Source organism: Choloepus didactylus, chromosome 19, assembly GCF_015220235.1.
Source record: "Choloepus didactylus isolate mChoDid1 chromosome 19, mChoDid1.pri, whole genome shotgun sequence".
Taxonomy (NCBI): Eukaryota; Metazoa; Chordata; class Mammalia; order Pilosa; family Megalonychidae; genus Choloepus; species Choloepus didactylus.
In genome coordinates, this window is record NC_051325.1 from 52,397,188 (window position 1) to 52,419,888 (window position 22,701).

Genomic DNA, 22,701 nt, shown 5'->3' on the forward strand with positions numbered 1-22,701 from the left:
AAGGCTTGGCTTATTAAATTAGGAGTCTCTAATGCTTCAGATAGTATCAGGAATTTCCCAGGTGGGGAAGTTTGGTAGTTCAATATTTTTTCTCCAGTCCTTCAAGGGACTTTGCAAATACTTTTTTATTATTTGCCCAAAAATACTCTGGAATGTATGAGGGTAGTTCATTAAGCTATACAGAATGAACCAGATCTCATTCCCTATTCTAGGCTCCATGTTTAATTAAACTTCCCAGACAGGTTAAGTTAGTGGGCTACAGAAAATTTAAATTTTGGACAAAATAAACATCTCTTCCTTTGGTCTCACACAGAAGTTGAAATTTTAAAATACAGACAGTATCATCCTTTACCCTGTTTTCTGATTTACCTTAGTCCCAATCAGATTAGCTTCGTTCATATCTCTAATAGAAGTCTGATCTCTTTCATCTTTAACAGTTGCTGTATGGATTAATTCTGACTTTCAAAGCTGCAGAACTCTAACTCTGAGTCTTCTGTGTCACACAGGTACCCATAGATCCAGGGAACTACCAAGTTACATACAAAGAGCACAGCATCTCAGAATTTAGAAATAACACTTAAAACTCAGGAATAAATGTGACTGCTTTATCAGCTTACAATCTAGGCCTTAATTTTCTTATAAGTATTTTCTAAATGAGACCATACAATATTTGTCCTTTTGTTTCTGGCTTATTTTACTCAACATAGTGTCCTCAAGGTTCATTCACCTCGTTGCATGCCTCATAATTTCATTCCTTTCTGGAGTCGCACAATATTCCATTGTATGTGTACATCGCAGCTCACCCTTCCACTCATCAGTTGATGGACCCTTTCGGCCACCTCCATCCATTGGCCATCATGGATAATGCCACCATAAACATCAGTGTGCAAATGTCTATTCATGTCCCTGCTTTCAGTTCTTCCCAGTATATTCCTAGTAACAGGATTGCCTAATCCTATGGCGACCCTATATTTAGCCTTCTGTGAATCCCCTCCTCCCTCTTTTTTATGCCTATTATTTTTTGGAGAAACCAGTCATTTTGCTTGTAGAATTTCTCACTTGCTGCTTTTGCGGTATTAAGAGTAGTCGGTGGTTTCAGGTAAAGAACTTGTCCCTCATTGACAAATTCTTTATGGTTGACAGATTCTTTATGGCATTTTTTTAATTGAGATATACTTTCACATAAAATATACCATTTTAAATGCATACTCAGTGCTTTTAGTATATTCACTATGTTGTACAACCACTAACATAACTTATCAGTTTATTTAGAAAAGGTGGGATGAATGCTTGTGTGTTTTTTTTCCCCTTTATTGTCAGAAGAATGAGTAAGTTCCTTAGTACTCTCCTAATATGACGTGAAGGGTTTATTTTTGTTTGTTCATTTGTTTTTTGGTGTTCTAATTGGTCTGTCTTTGCCCACTGGGGGCCCCTTCATGAGATTTCCTGCATCCTTTTGACATAAACTCAGTTTTGATGGCTTCCCTCCTTTCATACATGACAAGACGCTCCATGATCATGTATTTCCTGACCCAGACCTTAATTAGCCACATCTCTAAGGTGGGAAATGTTATTTGAAAACCACAAATCTGGGTGGTGGGAATATTGCTAATGAGTTGTCATAGGCTCTAGACTTATTTCACAGGGTAGAACCAGGAAATAGATAGATTTGAACAAAATAAAACAAATCCTACTGATAGTTTCCATTCAAATTTGATTATAAGGTTTTTATTTAACCTTTTATTACCTGTATCTAATTAATTATTGTTTTGTCCTAATATGTATGCAAATAGTTTCAAAATAGCAATACCAGTATTATTACTAAGGTAAGATTACTGAATGCTGATTGACTTTTTTGTGGTTGTGTTCTTAGGATATTATCTTATCAGAAAATGCTGTTCTGTTAACCACAGTCATCAGCCACAACAGGGTTCATTGTGTTATACAGTCCCGTGTACAAATAAAAGAATGTTCTTTCATGAGCTAGAACAAATGTATGTCACTATTATAAGGACTTAATGATAGAGTGGTATATGAGAAAAAATGCACTTAAAGCAAACTGGATTATGATTAACAGTATTATTTTAATATTCTTTCATCATCTGAACAAATGTACCACACCAATGCTAAGGGGTCAGTAATAGGGGAAGGGGGAATAAAGGTTATGGGGTATTTCTTTTTCGGTAATGAAAAATGTTCTAAAATTGACTGTGGTGATGAATGCACAACTCTGTTGATTGTATACTTTGGATGGATTGAATGATGTATGAGTATATCTCAATCAAACTGCTTTTTAAAAAAAGGAATAAAGTAGGAGAAAAAAATAGCAACATATAAAAGTGACAAAATTAATATCCAAAATATAAAAGGAACCTATAAAAATTAAAAATAAAAGCACAACCAGGGCAAAGGGTACAATAAATGAATAAATAAATGACATTTAAAGAAACTGTTTTAAGTTACCTGACGTTATCCTATGCTGTGCATTTTTGCCACCATTTTGATAAACAATTCAATTCATTTGTTTCCGGGTTTTTTAAAAACATTTTGTTTTTGATGGGGCTTTCCAGAAAAGATTGTGGAGCTGGAAGTTCCAGGACTCAGTCCTTCCACCAAAACAACTATTAAAAAGGCAGAAAGTTCTGATGCGTGCACCAACATGGATGATCCTTAGACGTCATATTGAGACTTACAGGGAAGATGGCAGAATAGGGAGCTCCAGGAGTCAGTCCTTCCACCAAAACAGCTATTAGACAGACAGGAACTGTCTGGAACAACTATTTTGAAACTCCAGAGGCTGAAAGAACACTGTATAGCTTCCAGGGAAGAGTGGGAGGAAGAGGCTGATAAATTATGGCAAAAAACTGTAAATTGCTTTCTCTATGCAGCAGCTACTGGTGCCCATCCCCCCACTCTTGTGGCAGGCCGCTGCTGGGTCCAATCTCTGGCTAGCTGCTGGTGACAGAAAGGGATGTAAAAATGCTCTTCCCTGAGAACAGGGGCGGATGCGGCCTATCACTAATCACATCTTTTGAACGGCAAATTCAGATCGCTGGGTCCCGACTTGGAGGGCACCTATTGTTTCAACTCCTCTGGACAAAGTGGCACCTGCCACTGTTGCAGTCCCACCCCGGACAAAGGCAATGGCAGCCATTGTTTCAGCTCTTCCTGGACAGGGGCAGAGGTAGTGGAGATTTAAAGATGCAGCACTACTTTGGGGTTGCACAGGACAGTTAGCTGAAGGTCTGCATTTGCTGGGCAGGCCAGGAAAGTTCAGCTTTGGAGAGCTGTTAGAGAAACTTGGAACCCTTCCTGACCTCCTCCCCATGGCAGTTTGGAGACAGTCTGTACCCCCTTTGTGGTCCTTGACCCTGCTTTGGCTGGGAAAGACTGACTTGGGAAAGTCCTCTCTGGGGTAACCCTCCCAGAATTTGCCCTCTAGGCAAAAGCAACATGAGACAACGAAAGGAGTATAAAAAACTAAAGAGGGAGACAGTCTGGGACAAAGACCTGCTGGGATGAAATACCCAAGAGAGGGAAATCTGTCTTTTGGGAAACAGAGGGGACAACCAAACTCCTATAAAGAAGGGAATTCCAAAACAACTAACAGGCAAAAGCCCAGGAGAAGTCAGAGGCCCAGAAAGACACAAAACCTTGCATACTGTGCTCACCTTGAGAAGACCTACCTCATAGGAGGGTAGAAACTCAAGAAAATTTCTATCATTACCAGGTAGTAATAAAACCAAGAAACAGACATCCCAGGGAGTAAATCTCAAAGTTACCATTTTAAAATATTAAAATGTACAGTGTGCAATGAAAGAATAGAAAACAGAGAAACCAGGAAATGATGGCCCATCCAAAGGAAGAGGATAAAAATATAGAAAACACCAACAAACATATCAAGAATGTGAACTTACTGAACAAGGCCTTTTAAAAACATGATCTCATAGGGGAGGAATATGGGATTCTTGGTAGTGGTGTTATTTTCTGTCCTTACTATTATATTGTATTGTATGACATGTTATTTTTCTTTTTATCATTTTTTTATTATTGCTTAAAAAAAAAAACAATTTTTCTTGTAGTGATCAATATGTTCAAGTACTGACTGTGGTGATAAATGTACAACTTTATGATACCATGAACAACTGATTGTACACTGTGGATAAATGTATGGTATGTGACTGTAACTATAAAATTGTAGGAAAAAATATATATAGGAGTAAAAGTTGTTGGAGAAAATATGGTGAGAGGGATGTACCTGTCTGCTGTTGATGAGCAGGTAGAATGGTGTAGCCTTTCTGAAGGTCAGTGTGGTGGTTCCACAAAAAGTTGAGTATGTGGGGACCATAAGGTCCTGCAACCTCATTATGGGGTATGTCATTTGAAGATCTGAGAGCAGAGACATGAATGGACATTTGCAAACTGTTGTTCACGGAGACAGTAATCATGATTTGCAATGGGTGGAGGTGACCTAAGGGTACACAGACTGAGGAACAGAATGGTGAACTGTGGCGTATGCATACAATGGAATATTGAGCAACTACGAGAAGGAGTGAAGCTGTGAGACACACAACGAGGTGAATGGATCCTGTACACAGTATTTGAGTGAAGTATGCCAGAAATAAAGGCAAACACTATAATGCCTCGCCAATATGGACTAACTACGATGTGTAAACTCAGAATTGAATCTTAGAACATAGCCTAACGTGGACATGATTATTAATGGTCCCTAGATTGTAAGCTCTTAGACCAGTCAACTCTATTCCTGAATTGTAATGCCTGTCTCTAAACTTTGAGATGCTGATCCCTTAGTGTATAACCTGATTGGTCTCTGGAACAATGCATATCTCTGAGACACCTGAAACTCAGAGCTAGAGCTCAGCAGATGTGAATGTCAGTATTAGTGCATACAGCAACTGTTAAAAAAAAGCTGAAAAAGAGCCCAGACTTCAATTAGTGATATGAATGAAGCAGATCTGGTTAAGACTAGGGCAAACTGGGCCAAAGGGTAAAGGTTGAAACTGACTGTGTTTTATAACTTCAACTTCCATGCAAGACCAAGGGAAGAGATGTCTGTTTGGTGCAGGATCTATATTTTCTAAACAGTATAACTCTACAGTCGGTTTGTTCAAACACCACAGTTACATGGAACTTTGAATAGGAAGTGAGATACAGGAGTTAGTATAGGTTAGAGTGAAATAGTGACACATCCCAAAGTAATTTGGGCAGAGAATAAAAAATATATTTACAGCTCCCCCCTACCCCACCCCAAGGAGCTGGGGGAAGGTGCAGAAGTGTTGGACTTCCTCACCTGGACTGGTGTCAATGTTGTCACAAACATTGGGACTGGCGGTTTGATGTGCCAAGCCCTCGATTGTGGGACTTGCCCTTATGAAGCTTGTTACTGCAAAGGAGAGGCTAAACTTGCATATAATTGTGCCTAAGAGTCTCCCCCTGAGTACCTCTTTGTTGCCGAGATGTGGCCTTCTCTCTCTCTAACTGAGCCACCTCAGCAGGTGAACTCACTGCCCTCCCCACTACGTGGGTCCCGACCCCCAGGGGTGTCAATCTCCCTGGCAACGCAGCATATGACTCCTGGGGATGAATCTGGACCTGGCATCGTGGGATTGATAATATCTTCTCGACCAAAAGGGGGGATGCAAAATGAGACGAAATAGTTTTAGTGGCTGAGAGGTTTCAAATGAAGTCGAGAGGTCACTCTGGTGGACATTCTTAATGCACTATATAGATAACACCTCTTAGATTTTAATATATTGGAATAGCTCGAAGTAAATACCTGAAACTACCAAACTCCAACCCAGTAGTCTGGACTCCTGAAGACGATTATATAATAATGTAGATTACAAGGGGTGACAGTGTGATTGTGAAAAACTTGTGGATCTCACTCCCTTTATCTAATGTATGGATGGATGAGTAGAAAAATGGGGATAAAAACTAAATGACAAATAGAGTGGGATGGGGAGGATGGTTTGGGTATTCTTCTTTTACTTTTATTTTTTATTCTTATTCTGATTCTGATGTAAGGAAAATGTTCAGAAATAGATTGTGGTGATGAATGCATAACTATATGATCATACCATGAACAGTTGATTGTATACCATGGATAATTTTCTGGTATGTGAATATATTTCAATAAAACTGAATTAAAAAAAAAAAAAATCTCAAAAATGCTCAAGGAGATGAAGGAAAGTACAGAGAAAGAATTACAGGATATCAGGAAAACAATGAATGAACAATATGAGAGTTAAAATAAAGAGATAGAAATTTTTAAGAAGAACAAAACAGAAGTATTGGCATTGAAGACCACAATAACTGAAATGAAAAATGCCCAGAAGGATTTGAAGAACAGATGGGAGCTGGGAGAAGAAGAGTGAGTGAATTTGAAGACAAGACTCTAGAAATGAGTCAGGCTGAGGGGCAGAAAAAAGAAATATTAAAAGGGAAAACAGCTTGAGACAGCTATGGGACACCATCAAGCACACCAATATATGTGCTATGGGAGTCCCAGAAGGAGAAGGGAGAAGGGGGTAGAAGAGATAGTCAAAGAAATGATGACAGAGACCTTCCCGAATTTAGTAACAGACCTGAGTATGCACATCCAAGAAGCTCAGAGAACACCAAGCAGGATAAACATGAACAAAAATACACCCGTCATATATTGATAACACTATCTAACAGAAAGGACTGGAAGCTGCAAGAGAAAAGCAATGTGTTACATACAAAGGAGTCTCAATTAGATTGAGTTCCTATTTCTGATCAGAAACCATAGATGCAAGAAAGCAGTGGGTTGAAATACTTTACGTGCTGAAGGAAAATAATTGCCAGCCAAGAATTTTTTTTAAACTCAGTTTTATTGAAATACAGTCACATATCATACAGTCATCTATGGTGTACAATCAGCTGTTCACAGTACCATCATATAGTTATGCATTCATCACCACAATCTATTTTTGAACATTTTCCTTATATCAGAAAAATCAGAATAAGAATAAAAAATAGAAGTAAAAAAGAACACCCAAATCATCCCCCCCATTCCACCCTGTTTTTCATTTAGTTTTTGCCCCCATTTTTCTACTCATCCATCTGTACACTAGATAAAGGGAGTGCGATCCACAAGATTTTCACAGTCACACTGTCACCTCTTGTAAGCTACATTGTTATACAGTCATCTTCAAGAGTGCAGACTACTGGGTTGGAGTTTGATAGTTTCAGGTATTTACTTCTAGCTATTCCAATACATTAAAACCTAAGAGGTGTTATCTATATAGTGCATAAGAATGTCCACCAGAGTGACCTCTCGACTCTGTTTGGAATCTCTCAGCCACTGAAACTTTATTTCATTTCATTTTGCCTCCCCCTTTTGGTCAAGAAGATGTTCTCAATCCCCCGATGCCGGGTCCAGTTTCATATCCTGCATTGCCAGGGAGATCTACACCTCTGGGAGTCAGGTCCCATGGAGGGGGAGAGGGCAGTGAGTACACCTGCCGAGGTGGCCAGCCCAGAATTTTATATCTGGCAAGACTCTTTTTCAAAAATCAGGGGGAGATTAAGACATTCTCAGATAAACAGAAGTTGAGGGAGTTTATCATCCCTAGACCTGCCCTATAAGCAGTGCTAAAGGGAGTTCTTCAGATTGAAAACAAAAGGATACATAAAGCAGCATAATGAAATAAAGACCTGTGGTAAAGGTAACCATAAATGCCAGTATTACTGTATTGTATTGTTCGGTATGTAATTCCACTTCTTACTTCCTACAGGTGCTAAAATACAAATGTATTAAAAGTAATGATGAATCTAGGTTTTTGGACATAAGTGTACAAATATATAAGTGGTAACAAGTAAAAAAAAATGGTGGGACAGAGGGGTATAGGGAAAGTATATATGCATACTATTGTAGTTATCTTGGTATCAAACGAAATACAATTGTTATATATATTCAGGAGGTTAAATTTTAACCCCATGGTAAACACAAAGAAAACAGGTGAAAAATATATTCATATAGAAATGAGAAGGCACTCATACGGTAACACAGAAGAAAGCAAGTAAATGTAAAAGAAGGCTTTAACGGACATGAGGAACAAAAAAGGTTTTAAGACTTAAAAAGGCAAAAGAAGAAAGTCCTCAAAGGAATTTTATCAGGAAAGTAAAAAGACACCCTAGACAATGGTAGAAAATATTTGGAAACCACATATCCGATAAAGAATTAACATCCAGAATATATAAACCAATCCTTCAACAAAAGACAACCCAATTAAAACATGAACAAAAATCTTGAACAGACATCGCTCTAAAGAAGATATAAAACTGGCCAGAAAGCATGTGAAAAGATGCTCAACACATCATTAGCCATCAGGGAACGCAAATCAATCAAAACCACAATGAGATACCATTTCCCACCCATTAGAATGACTTATAAAAAAATCGGAAAACAAGTGTTGGAGACGATAAATAGAAATAGGAACACTCATTCATTGCTGGTGGCAATGTAAATTGATGCAGCCTCTGTCAAAGACAGTTTGGCATTTCCTCAGAAAGCTTAATATAGAATTATCATATGACCCAGCAATCCCACTCCTAGGTATATACACAAAAGAATTAAAAGCAGGGACTCGGACAGGTATTTGCACACCTATGTTCACAGCGGCATTATTACTATTGCCAAAAGATGGAAGCAACCCAAGTATCCATCAGCGGATGAGTGGGTAAACCAAGTGTGGTATATACGTACAATGGATTATTAGTCAGCCATTGAAAGGAATGAGATCCTGATAAAGGCAGCCAGATAGATGAATCTTGAAGACATCATGTAGAGTAAAAAGCCAGACACAGGGGGACAAATATTGTATGATCTTACTGTTTTGAAACGATTAGAATAAGCAAACTCAGAGTCAGAATCTAGACTGTAGATTACCAGGGATTGGGTGGTGTAGGGAATGGAAAAAGTTAAGGCTTAAAATGTACAGGGTTCCTATTTGGAATGATGGAAATGTTTTGGTTAAGGATGGTGGTGATGGTAGCACAACATTGTGAACGGAAAGAACAGTATTAAAATACATATCTGAAGATGATCATAAGGGGAAATGTTAGATTGTGTGTATGGTAATGGAGTACAAATTTTTAAAAAAGTTCATGGAACTACACTACACAAAAAGTAAATCCTAAGTTAAACCATGGACTTTAATTAATAGTAAAATTATAAAAATGTGCTAATGTCAATTGTAACAAATGTTGCACACCAACGCAAGGTGTTAGTGATGGAATCTTATATGGGAATCCTGTGTTTTATGCATGATTGTGTAAACCCACAACTTCTCTAATAAAAAAAAATTGGTTTTGTTTTTGGGGGGCATGGGAGGGGTTACTTTACGTGATTCCAAAGACATTTCAATAAAAAACAAGCTGCATTCAGGAAGGTCTGGCATTCATCCCTGTACTGTCTTCCCTATCGCCTTCCTCTTCCTAAAGGTCACATTTTTTTTTTTTTCTTTTGACTTTTGGTTTATTTTCCCATTATTTATTTTTGAAGATATAACCAAATACCTATCCTGTATCCATTTATGTTTTGCTGCTTAAACAGTAGAAAAGATACTTGATATACAAGTTTGTAGCTTACTGTCTTCATTTAATAAATCTTGGATATCATTCCATAGTAGTAATTATAGATTGTCTTTGTTGTTGTTTTATGGCTGCATAGTACTCCAGCTGGGTGGCTCTATCATAGTTTACTCAACTAGTCCCCTATAGATAAATATTTTGGTTATCTTCTCTCTTTTGCTACTTTAAATAATATCGCCTTGAATAGCCTTGTCCATATGTCACTTTCTTTTTTGCCATTGTAACTTTGGAATAGATTCCTAGAAGTAGTATTGCTAGATTAGAAGGAAAATGCGTATGTAATTTTGGTAGGCATTGACAAATTCCCCTTTATAGGGGTTGTACAATGCCGCATTTCTTCCAAAAATGAGTAAGAATGCCTGTTTCTGCAGTAGAGTACTTTGGAATTTTGTCAATTGGATAGATGAGAAATCATATCTCACTGCGGATTTAATTTTCATTTCTCTTTGAGGTTGAGCATCTTTCCATTTTTAAGGGTCATTTACATTTCTTTTCTGGGAAGGATTCATAGTCTCTGATTCTTGGTCTTGATTTTTAGAAAACAGTTTTCTTTTTGATTCTTACACTTTAACTTACTTTCATTTTAGCAAGATAAAAAACAAAATACACAGTCATTCCTCCAACACTTCTGCCCAATAACAGTACTTCTGTCTTGTAAACTATTTTAAACACACAAGCAAGAATAGAGAATAATATAATGAATACTCACCACACACCTTTATCATAACTCCATGCCATAATTGCTTAAACCTACAGCTATAGTGGAGGCATCCTGAGCATTTGCAGCTGTTTTTTGTTCTTTTTGTACTGCTGTAATGACTGTAGTGAATTCAGTATGTTTTATACCCATGGAATTATTTATGGTTTTTCTACATATGTATGTATCCATTGAAATTACATAATGTTCTATATGTTTTACAATTGTATTTAATAATTTCATACTGTGTCAGCCTGTATCTTGATTTTTTCATTGCTTAATATTGTTTTTGAGAGTTATTGATCTTAGATATGTAGGTATAGTTCATTTCTTAATAACTTTATTGTATTCCATTATAAGAACATGCCACCGTTTATGTCCCATGGAAAATTGTTTAATTTCTTGATTTATAATTTTGACATGTCTTTGGAAGCTATTTACAAGTTTGGCCGTTCTATTTTCAAGACTCAATAATGTATGCTCTAAATTTTTTAGAGGTTTACAATGAAGATCGGTTTTCTTATTATTGCCCTAATTTTTTGGAACAGAAAACAAGGCACAAAGATATTAATTAAATGACTTTTCCAAGAAAAGTTAGCACTCATGAAAAGTGTAGTTCTTAAAGTCAGCTGAGTCTTAGTCTGCTTCTCTGTGATATTATTGTATGGTATGTTTACCTGTAAGATTTACCCTTATAATAGTTTTGTTATGCTCATAAAAAAGGGGGATTGACAAAATGAATGTGATTTGAACCATTATGTGGAAGTAGAAGTTTTGATTTCTCAACAGTATCATCTCCCACTTTAACAGTGCTAATCATCATCATCATCATCTTTTTAAAAATCAGTAAGCCCTTCTCTTCCAGTTACATTTTACTCTAAGATAGCATCATTGGGTTTAGAGTATGCATATTACTGTATTTTTCAGGTACCCAAAGAGCATCTTTTAGTCTCTATTCCTCTCCTGATTAATCATCTTCAAGCTGAAAGTATTGTTGTTCATACTTATGCAGCACATGCTCTTGAAAGGCTATTCACAATGAGAGGACCTAACAATGCCACTCTGTAAGTATTTGATTCAAAGCAGTTGGTATATTTTTAGCCTGGTGTGTACCGGCTATTCTGTACTGTCAAGACATCTCTGAATGTAATCATAATTTCTTTAGTAGTTAGGAAAATAAATGTATACTTTTTACTCATTTATATTGTCTCATTCCCAAAGGGATTTGAGGCAGTTTGCCAATATAGATACCTTATAACATAATGAGATTAAATAAAGAGGAAATTGGAGCAAGGGGGAAAAAGTGGGATGAGGCTAATAAAACATGTGTCAGAGGATCCTGCACAGTAGTTCTAGAGGCTCCAGAAATTTTATTTGGGATTTTCTAGCAGCCAAGACAAACAGGGAAAATTGGTGAGTTAAAACATTCACAGTCTCCCTAAGATTAAAAACAGTTACTCAGAATGCATTTCAGAAGTGGGTCTTCATTAAGTGGGTAGTGTGTTGTGGCAGTGTTCTCAACAGCAGCATTGTGCAGCAGAGTTCTCTTCACATGGCTGTTTTTGTAATGTCTCTCAGTGCTGAGACACGACCCAGGTGGGTGAAAATAATTTTTCTAAGAGCAAGAAAAGAAGCTCTTCTGGCCCGATCCAAGGACTAAATGTAGAAGAATGGATGGTCTGCATGTCTTTAAGGACATTCTTTAACAGTGTTATTTTTTGAAGCTGAGCTTGGGATAAGAGATGGAAAAGAGTTCTAGGTTCTTTTTTCCACTGAGAACTTGAAATACAGATCATCTCAATGGCCAGTTACGGGTTGAGAGGTCATCCTTTGAGGTGAATCAAGGTAGAAATCTTCAGGCCCAGTGTTTATGGAGATAACAGTTCTAAATCTCCTCCACCTCCAGAAAATATGGATGAAAAGGACTCCTGAGGGTCCAGGTTCTGTTATCAGTGGTAACAGTTATGAACCAAGGACTTTTGCAGCTTAAGTCATGTTGGGAATGCCTTGTTTTTGGTTTGTTCAATTGTGGTCCCAGATTTGCCTTCCCATGAGCTTAGCATAAGCATATTTAAAGATTTTATTCCTAAGCTATCTGCCAGTTTTCAGTTACGGGAGGTGGCTCAGTTTTATGCCCTGAAGTGTGATTTAGTAATTGCCAAGGGTATTCCACAGTAACAAGCTCAAAAGTTGGTAGTGACTGAAAGCTGTTTTTTCATCTATAGCTTTACAGCTGCAGAAATCGCACCGTTTGTTGAGATTCTGCTAACAAACCTTTTCAAAGCTCTCACACTTCCTGGCTCTTCAGAAAATGAATATATTATGAAAGGTAGGCTATTTCCCTGGTGTACAGACTATAACTAAACCTCTAATCTCAAATTACTAGGGTAAACACTCTTGAGTCTATAAATCTGATACCCTTTGCCAAGAGTTAAGTAGGTTTAGATACTGTAAAATGAAAAATGTTTTGTATACTGTTAATAGTATTTTGAGAAAATGTTTACCTTAACTTGATATAGAACCCCTCTTATTGTAGAAAAAGCAGCAGAGTCCTTTTTTTTGGTTTTCTAGATTGAATTTCTGAGAGCAAGGGTCAGGTCATGAAACAAACATCTATTTAGGGCCTGCTGTGCTGAGACTTGGTGAAATATGGGTGCAAAGGACAGATGCCACACAGATCCTGACTTCATAGACACTACCAAGAACACACAGTGCTACATTAGGAAAGTCTCCTGGTGCCAGCTCTTACTTCAAGGGCAGTCTCAGTCTTGTTCACTGTTGGATCCCATGACCCTGGCACAGTGGCGCTTAGGAAACATGTTTCAAAGAAACTTTTCCCTGATTCCTCCAGCCTGGCTTAGGAGACCTGTTGTATGTGTATGTAATAGTATACTATTTCCAACAGCTATGTGTAATTACTGTTGGTTAATGTCCGTTTCTATGAAGGTGAGTAAATGGTCTGTGGTCTTCAATGCTGTATTCCCAGGGTATGCAAGAGCACCCAACTATGTAATACCTTCTTGCTAGGGTTGTGTGAGTGAAGGAAAGCATTCTATGCCAGCCCAGGGGGCTAACTCTGATCCTAGGTAAGAGAAAGGCTTTCTGTAGGAAGTGATGTCTAAGGTGAGATGTGAGTGATAGATAGTAGTAGTTAGCTAATTTGAGGGTGAGTGGGTCTGTGGCTCAGGTAGGGGAAATCCTGTGCAAAGTTTTGGAGGCAAGACAGGATACCTTTCTATCCCCTATTGTAGGCATATAGTAGGTGCTTTGATTTGTAAATGTTTATTCAGTTCATGGGAAGATATCCATAATACATTTTTATCTTACTGATGTATTTATTTCCTATGCCTTATGTTTGTAGGCATCCTGTTAATAAGCAATATTTTTGTAGTTTGGAGCCCTCTGTGGCTTTACGTTTAGGTTTACCTTAGGGTCCTAATTTCTCTCTTTGAGGGAGAGGGTAGGTGGCCTTTGCTTTCAGTTCCCTGTAGGCTTAGGTCATGTCTCCCCTAGATGAGGAGTGAGCATCTCCTGCCACTGAAAAATCCCCCGAACAATTTTCTGTGGCTCTCTACTGCTGCTTGTCCTTCAGCCTCCTACGTCAGTCCACTATTTATTCCTCCCACCTCTTTGTCCTTCTCTAGTCAATTATTTCTTATTGTCTCTTTTTTAATTCTTGAAGCCTTATACCTTCTGGAAATACTGAAGAGTATTGCCAAGTAAATTATGTTACCAGCCCTTGCCCTAATTTAAAAAGGAAGGGAAATTTAGATAATTTTTAAATTTAGAGATCTGAGGGGTGTTTTAAGCTTCTTAAAATTTTGGTTTTTAAGAAACTAAAAACTCCATTTGGTTTGAAATTTAACTCTGTTTTTGCTGTTTTTGTATTTTACAGCTATCATGAGGAGTTTTTCCCTCCTACAAGAAGCCATAATCCCTTACATCCCTACTCTCATCACTCAGCTTACACAGAAGCTGTTAGCTGTTAGTAAGGTAACAGAGCCAATTTTGAAAGTAGAAATTGCTTTTTAATTTTTGCTCCAAACTGTTTGGACCTCAGAACTTCCCTGGTAATAGTTCAAACTTTGGAAAAAGTTCATTCTTGCTAACCAGCAGTTAATATATTTTCCTAAGAAAATATATATTTTCCTTAGCATATATACAGTCTTAGTTACTGGGATGACATTGGTTTGGAGAAATAACTGCAGGTCATTTTTAACTGCAGGCTCAGAAACCTTAATACATTTTAAATCTCATTACAAAAGTAACATTTCATTGTAAAAAAATTGACAACATGCAAATAATTCAAAATTATCTTATCTGGAGAAAAGTAGGCTTTGCACTAACTGGATTTAAAAAAGGATATTCAGGCTTCTATAAAGTGATGATAAAAGTCCTTTGTCTCATCTTCCTTATTCTTACATCCCAACAATTAAGTTCACTCTCTGATCTAAAATTTTACAGATAATTTGATTCATACTTAAGTTAAAAATTAGTTTAATACTGACAATCCCTTTTTAGATGCTTATTCCTAATTGCTCTATGAAAAAGAGAGAAATTGTTAGACATATTTGAAGGGACTTTGGAGAACAAAGTGATTATTTTTCAACTGGAGTTCTGGGTAAAGGGCCTTGGACTACTTTGGCCTATAGGGGAGAAGGAAAATAGTCCCATTACCATCACCACCCCACCCCCCCATAATTACATGCTCTGATTTTATCAAACTTTCTATGGTAACCTTCCAAGATAGATCTAGTTTTAAGGAAAACACGGTTTTGTTGCTTAAAAAAAGAAATTTGAAAGCCACTGAGATGGACAATCTTCACTGTAGATAGAGACTTCAAGGCTCATAGAAGTCATCTTTTGCCTGACATCCTGGGTGTATGAGGCTAGTGGCAGCTAGTATCTGGCTTGCGTAAAATCCCTGCTCCTCATGATTTTTTCTTCCACCACCGACTAAAGTGATGGCTCTATGAAAGTATGTGGGTTTAAGACAGGTTCCTTACATCTCTGGAAGCCAAGGCTTGTGTCATCACCTCCCTGGGACTTTGATGGGAGTATTTTTTCATAGTGGACTTTAGCCCATTAAAAAAACCAGCAGTGGCGAGTACTTTTATTAATTTATTGAATTTTAAAGTCAGTGTACAAACTTAGCATATATATAATCTTTTACTGGAACTGGTGTTTTTTCTTAATACTGATTAAAAAAATAGATGACATCTCTTAATTGTGGTTTAGAGAGGTTAGGTGTGTTTTGTTTTAGATGGTACTTAATGTAGTTACTTGGATTATTAGAGTAATTAGCCTTTGTTCTTTTGATTTCAGAACCCAAGCAAACCTCACTTTAATCACTACATGTTTGAAGCAATATGTTTATCCATAAGAATAACTTGCAAAGCTAACCCCGCTGCTGTTGTAAATTTTGAGGAGGCTTTGTTTCTGGTGTTTACTGAAATTTTACAAAATGATGTCCAAGGTAAGTTAAAGGAAGGTAATTTCTTTGTAATGGGATACAAATATTAAAGTAGTTATAAAACGAAACCTGCCTAAGAGCAGGTTGGTCAGAACCATTATTCTTGAATCTGACATCTCTGTTTTTATTTTTATTAACAGAATTTATCCCATATGTCTTTCAAGTTATGTCTTTGCTTCTGGAAACACACAAAAATGACATCCCTTCTTCCTATATGGCCTTATTTCCTCATCTTCTTCAGCCAGTGCTTTGGGAAAGAACAGGAAATATTCCTGCTCTAGTGAGGCTTCTCCAGGCGTTCTTAGAACGTGGTTCAAATACAATAGCAAGTGCTGCAGCTGACAAAATTGTGAGTCAGATTTATTTTGTTGTAATTACAATTTTCTGAATGAAGTACCTTTGAAAAACTAGGAAAAGCAGGTTTTTAGAAATTCTTAATTTAAAATAATTAAACTTGATTAAAAATGAGGTATCCTTTAGTTATGAGTTATCTCCATGGTGAAAAATGAAAAAAAGAACTAAATGGGTTAATTTCAAGAACTTAACTTTAAGGGCTTGTAGTAGGATTTTTTCCCCTTTATTTCAGAGGTAACAACTAAAGAGAAGAGGCTAATTGTACTATAAATAGCATGAGTTCTTATTAAAGATATGGAATAATTAATCCTTGTCTCTATTTAATATTTGATCTAATTTCTTATAGCCTGGGTTACTAGGTGTCTTCCAGAAGCTGATCGCATCTAAAGCAAATGACCACCAAGGTTTTTATCTTCTTAACAGCATAATAGAGCACATGCCTCCGTGAGTATGACTATAACCTATTGTGGATTTAATCAAAGATTTTCTTTTGTACTCAGAAAAACGCTGAATTTACACTGTTGCTTTTATTCCTTTCCTTATAGTGAGTCAGTTGACCAGTACAGGAAGCAGATCTTCATTCTGCTATTCCAAAGACTTCAGAATTCCAAAACAACCAAGTTTATCAAGAGTAAGTAAAATAATTTGGGTGTTGCCATAGAAATAATAAGAGAATTGGCTAAAACTTTTGCACTTTTTAGTTACAAACAATACTTCTTTAGTTATAAACTTTAATATATTTTTAAATGCTTGTTCTCCAGACACTAAATTTCACATGTATTTTGTTTCAAAGGTTGGCTTTTAAGTTTAGATTTCAAAACATTTGTCCAACTTAAATAACATTGTGATAGAAGGCAGATAATTCATGCCAAAGTTACAAATTGAGATTTTAATGATTATGATTAACTTTCATTTGTCAGGAAGTACTTTTTCATGCTAAGATGTAAATCACTTTTATAGTACAATGAGTCCTCTATATTGACAGTCATTGTCTTCTTTCAACAGGTTTCTTAGTCTTTATTAATTTGTATTGCATAAAATATGGGGCCCTAGCACTACAAGAAATATTTGATGGTATACAACCAAAGTAAGTGTGTTTTGATTATTGTTTTATTTTTGAAAGGAAAAAAATGATTTGACTTTTCCTTTTAGCTTAGCCCAATATCCCTATGTATTTTAGGGATAATTTCATGTTTCTTGATGCAGTAATAGTATCTTTGAATTTCAAAATATTCTTCAGTGTTGGTTTGTAAAGAGGAAAACCTCTGCAAAACCTTTTCCTAATTCCCAAGCTTACTCCTTCCTCAGGCATTCTCCACAGCCAGAGTTCTATGTTATTGTAGATGTTCATTGTTGTATCCAGGAATAACATGCTTGTGTTGAGGCCAACAGCATGATTTTTTAAATGAGAGAAGTTTGGAGCAACAAAACTGCTTTTGACTTATTCAGTGTATATATCAAGAATGTAGTTAGGTGGCATTTCCTTTTAGTGGGGAAAGGAAGGATTATAAAGAAAAGATAGAGGACAACTCTGTAGAAAAACCTCAAGTTGGATCCCTGAATTGTATTAAAGAAAAATTCCAGATTGACTCAACTGTAAAAAATGAAGTAACCTGAGAATTAGTACCAGAAAATGTGGTTTTCAGCAATAGAGGACTATTAGGAAATCAGTTTCGTGTGCTGTTAGTGGGAGCTTAAATTGTCATAGTCTTTGTAGAGAGCCAAAAAAGTGCACGCTTTATCCAGAGTATCTTCATTTCAAAGAATTTATTCTATTATTGGAAGCATAAACTGTGAGGATTTTGCATTATTTAGAATAATGAAATATTCCAGGATGTCTGCAACAAAAGTGAATGATTGGCCAAATCATTTTTTAAATAAAGCCATTAAATTTTATGTGTTTGTAAATATATAATCAAAGAAAGTTGAGAAGGTTATAATCCAAAATTTTTTAAATCAGTTACGGCTAGATGATGAAATGGTGGGTGCTTCTTTTGCTTTCTTGCTCTTGCCTATCTCTGTTTTCTAATTTTCCAAGGACTTCTTAAGTAATTTTCTTCCAAATATCTAAGACCAAAAAAAAAAAAAGCTGCAAAGATTAGACTTGGGTAAGACTTATTGTAGTGTGAATGGGAGAAGCTTGTTGTTTTTGTTGTTTTGTCATCTCTATTCTTCTTTCCATTCAGTTGACCAAAAACAGTATCCTTTTTATGAATATAAATAACATCACTGTTTCATTATTGTGGTAGTCTAATTTAGTATTAAGTGGAATTATTTTGTTTGATTAATAGAATGTTTGGAATGGTTTTGGAGAAAATCATTATTCCTGAAATTCAGAAGGTATCTGGAAATGTAGAGAAAAAGATCTGTGCAGTTGGCATAACCAAATTACTAACCGAATGTCCCCCAATGATGGACACTGAGTACACAAAGCTATGGTAAGTACATCATCCTTAAGTTTTTGGAAATCATAAGTTCTTTCCCTTTGACTACAAAATTAACCAAGCTTATTCTCTTGGGGGCCAAGAAAATTGGGTTCTGATCTCAACTTCTTCTAGCAGTCATCAGATCCTAGACATAACTTGTGTATTCTGGGCCTAGAAATATCTTCTTTCTTGGTTCTTAACTTTTGGGGGGAAGTCATGGATCCCTTTAGTAATCTGATGAAAGTCTCGGTCTAGATGATCTCTGTAATAATGTTTTATGACCAAAGCCCAACCAACCTCACTTAAGGCTTTACAAGGGGAACTGAATAGGCTAAAGGTAGATCCTACATCCTTGGGCTCAGTGTCAGGAGGACCTCGCTTTTCTCACCTCTTCCCTCTTTTTCCCTTATTTTGGTTCCACCCATCCATGCAGCCTCTCTTCCTGTGAAGTGAGCTGGCAACTTGAGGCTCATTTTTTAACTAAAGTTATTGCATTAAATTTTTCTGGATTCCTTGGGTCACATGGCCAGCTTGAGAGCTGTGGGGATAGTTTCCCAAAGACAAATTGGGGTGCTGCGGCTGAATTGAGTGGTCTCTGAACAGGTACAAGCTACTGATACCCATCCAAATTTTAAAGGTTCCTTCAGGGTTTATTTTCTTAATATGTTGTCATCTTTCTTCCAATCCAGGACTCCTTTATTGCAGTCTCTGATTGGCCTTTTTGAATTACCTGAAGATGATACTATTCCTGATGAAGAACATTTTATTGACATAGAAGATACACCAGGATACCAGACTGCCTTCTCACAACTGGCATTTGCTGGGAAAAAAGAGCATGATCCTGTAGGTCAAATGGTGAACAATCCCAAAATTCACCTGGCACAGTCACTTCACAAATTGTCTACTGCCTGTCCTGGAAGGGTAAGTGTCTTTGTTGTTAAGGAACTCTGTGATGAATGGAGGCTTTTATGGGAAGGCAAGAAGGTAGTGGTTGTTCTGGTTTCTGTTTTCGGTGGTCAGCATAATCAAACTATGTCTCATTGAATTATGGGCAAAGCTTATTTTTCTTTAGTTAAGATGATGGGCCCTTTTTCCCCCATATGATATACTGGAGATACACATTTAAGCAAATTATTTCAGAGTAAAGATAAGGGGGAGGGAAAAATTGTGGAATACAAATGTTTTATTTCTCAGATTGAAATCATCTGTTATGGAAAGTGTAAATCTGTCAAGGTGTAGGCATTTATTTTTTAAATGCAACATACTCAGAAATTAATAATGGATCATGGAATAAGCCTAATAGTAGCTGTATAATTCATTTAGGCAGCACCTCTATGGAATCTAGGGAGTTATATTATCTGATAAAATTTACATTTTTCAATGTTTTATTATGGAAAATATTAAGCAAAATTTTAAGAAACAAGAGTATAACGAACCCTCCTGTGCCTAGCTTCAATAATTATCAGCATTTCTTTGTTAGAGAATTTTAGAGGAAACCTTAAACATCACACCATTTCACCCATTAATACTTCATTATGGGTTCCTAAATTCAGTGACTTATGATTGACAGCTCTGCCGTAGACATGAGGTTTGTGTTGGTCCCTCATGTGTGGTTTTCCCATCTCTCATAGGTTCCATCAATGGTGAGCACCAGCCTCAATGCAGAAGCCCTTCAGTATCTCCAAGGGTACCTTCAGGCGGCCAGTGTGACCCTGCTTTGAACACATTTTTCTAATTGGCTAAGCCCAGGATGGTTTCTTAGGAAATCTTGTAGACTTCTGAGCAGAGCTGTATTAAAATGAAGCGAGTTGTCTTTTTGAACTTGTCAGAAAATCCATCTTTTAAAGGATATTAAATGTTGCTTAAAGCTGAACCTTGAGCAAATTAGGTTGTTGGTGTGATCATAAATATGTGACTTTTAAATATGGGTGACTTTTCCAGTTTGCAACTTCAAGGGTCTAGTATTAAAAGTTCAGTTATGACTGACATTGATTTGACTTAAGCATCTACAGTGTTTGGATAATTTTTAGTTTTTGGCAGACACTGACTGTGGAGACTTTTCCTGTTACTAAACTCTTGTTTTGAGGCTGTTGCCAATCATACTTCTCATGTCCTTTGTATTTTTGTGTTTCCTTAAGCTTCTATCAGAAATGGACGTAAAGAATCAGTTGTGTAATTTGCCAAGCAATGCACATTTCATAGTTTTAAATCTGTAATGAGCAATAAAGAAAGCCCTAAATTAGTGTCTTAGACCGTCTTAAGGACAGGTGTTTGGTGCTTTCTGATGCTTTTATAATGAGGTTTATCTTTAAATCTCCCCCTTTTTCTCCTCCTGGACTCCATAAAATCTTAGTTTCTCAATACTTCCAACTCTTAATTAGTCCTGTTTGCAAGGGGAAAGGAACCATTAATACAGTTTTGGGGCTTATCTACTGGAACTTTGTACAACAGTTCGTAAGTGGCAGCATGAGTTTTAGGTAGATGGTTCCATCTGTGGATTGGAGAGAAATGCTCTGCCTGGCTTCATAGGGCTGATTGGCATACTTTAGATAATGTGGATGTTTGATTTGGTTTGTTTTTTTTTTTTTTCAGAGGTTACTTGAAACTTCTCAGATCATGACATCTTAGAAGAAGCCTGAGGCTTAGGAACTGCAGGCTGCATTGGTTCTCTTCTTAACCTTATCCTATGGGGTTCTATAGCATTCATTTTTAGGGAATCAAGATTTAGAATATCTAAATTTCATGAGGCACAATTTATTTATGCTGTCGAAAAATGAGTTGTTAATTGTCCATTCAGTGCAGTTAAATTGGAACCTCATTCTAAACAGGTTAAGTGACTTCTCACTGAAGTTATTGAAATTTTTTTTTCTTTTTCCAAATCTACAGGCACCTTACTTTATTGTTTTGTTTTCTTATATGTTTTTATATTAGTTGAATTTTCAAACAATCTAAAAGCGTATTTGCACAGTAATGGCAGCATTAAATCATCCATTACTCTTTGCTTAAGCAGAAGGATTGTTGGAAGGATTTTGAGATATTGTAATACGTTTTTTAACTACAAACATAATTGACTCGAACTCAGATGAAAAGCCTGGATGGAAAACAGGGAGTAGGTGTGATGGCTTCTACATGCCCCTGGTGCTCAAATAAGCAACTCGTGTATCTATCTGTGCTATTCTTGCTAAAGCTGTTGGTGAGCCATTAAGTAAATGCACATACTGCTCTGGTAGACATTTGTTTCAGCATCTTAAACTCAGAGGACTGATTGAGTCCTGGTTTTTTCCTTCCTAAATTAAAACAGTTAAGTAAATGGTTCATTTTTATAATGCCAAGCAAGTGTGTCTTAAAAATAGTTTCTGAAGAGGAAGACTGGCTGTTGTACTTTCTTTTACTCTGGCACAGTTCATTAGTCAGTATTCTCAGTTTTTAATATTTTTTAAAGCTTTCAATTGAGGTTTCTTATTCCTTCGTTTAGTATACGTTTTTTACATTTGGCTTTTAAAGTTTTTTATTAAGAGATAGCAGACTGAAGTTGTAGTAATTTATTGACAAGTTTAAATTGCCCTGGCTCAATTGTGAAGCCTATTCTTTGTGATTAAAAAGAGCTAGGTTAATCTGTTGGGGTCAGGAAGACCTGGGTTTTGCATTACAGCTCTGCCACTGACCATGCTTCCTTCAGCAAAAGACATAACCTCTCTAAGCTTATTTCCTCTTCTGAAAAGTGAGAATATTATTCACCTTCAGAGTGGTTGGTTGTAAGAATAAAATAATATACGGAAGGTACTTAAGCAGAGCCCCTGGAACAACATGAGCTCTAATCAACAAAGGCTGCTGTTAGTTTAATTGTTTAAATTAGGTGTCTAGGGGGTGAGAGTTGAGGCTTAGCAGGGAGGAAGGGTTCGTTGCTGAGTGATGCAGACCACCACCCCTATCTTACCTGTCATGTAGCAGCCCTGGTGGGCAGAAAAAGGCTTTGTGGAGAATAGTCTTGGTGAAAGAAGTCCTCCAAACCCAGGCAGGCATTTCAGACATGGAGAAAGGCTGTGAGCCTTTCCTACTGGGTCCACTGATCTCCCCCTTGCTGCTTGAGCATATCCTCTTTTTAACATCTTTTT

The 22,701-nt window shown here is 36.8% G+C and overlaps 1 protein-coding gene across 3 annotated transcripts in view; it reads left to right on the plus strand.

The window, feature by feature from the left end:
- Positions 1–20,836, plus strand: part of CSE1L (chromosome segregation 1 like) — a 46,538-nt gene extending 25,702 nt beyond the window's left edge. For all 3 annotated transcript variants that reach the window (XM_037811452.1, XM_037811453.1, XM_037811454.1), the window contains 11 exons: positions 11,261–11,397; positions 12,559–12,662; positions 14,229–14,326; positions 15,659–15,809; positions 15,947–16,155; positions 16,507–16,604; positions 16,706–16,791; positions 17,166–17,247; positions 18,452–18,598; positions 19,276–19,507; positions 20,218–20,836. In XM_037811452.1, coding sequence (XP_037667380.1) covers positions 11,261–11,397; positions 12,559–12,662; positions 14,229–14,326; positions 15,659–15,809; positions 15,947–16,155; positions 16,507–16,604; positions 16,706–16,791; positions 17,166–17,247; positions 18,452–18,598; positions 19,276–19,507; positions 20,218–20,307 — 1,434 coding nt within the window. In that variant the 3' untranslated portion in view covers positions 20,308–20,836. The remainder of the gene's footprint in view (positions 1–11,260; positions 11,398–12,558; positions 12,663–14,228; positions 14,327–15,658; positions 15,810–15,946; positions 16,156–16,506; positions 16,605–16,705; positions 16,792–17,165; positions 17,248–18,451; positions 18,599–19,275; positions 19,508–20,217) is intronic.
- The last annotated feature ends 1,865 nt before the right edge of the window (positions 20,837–22,701 follow it).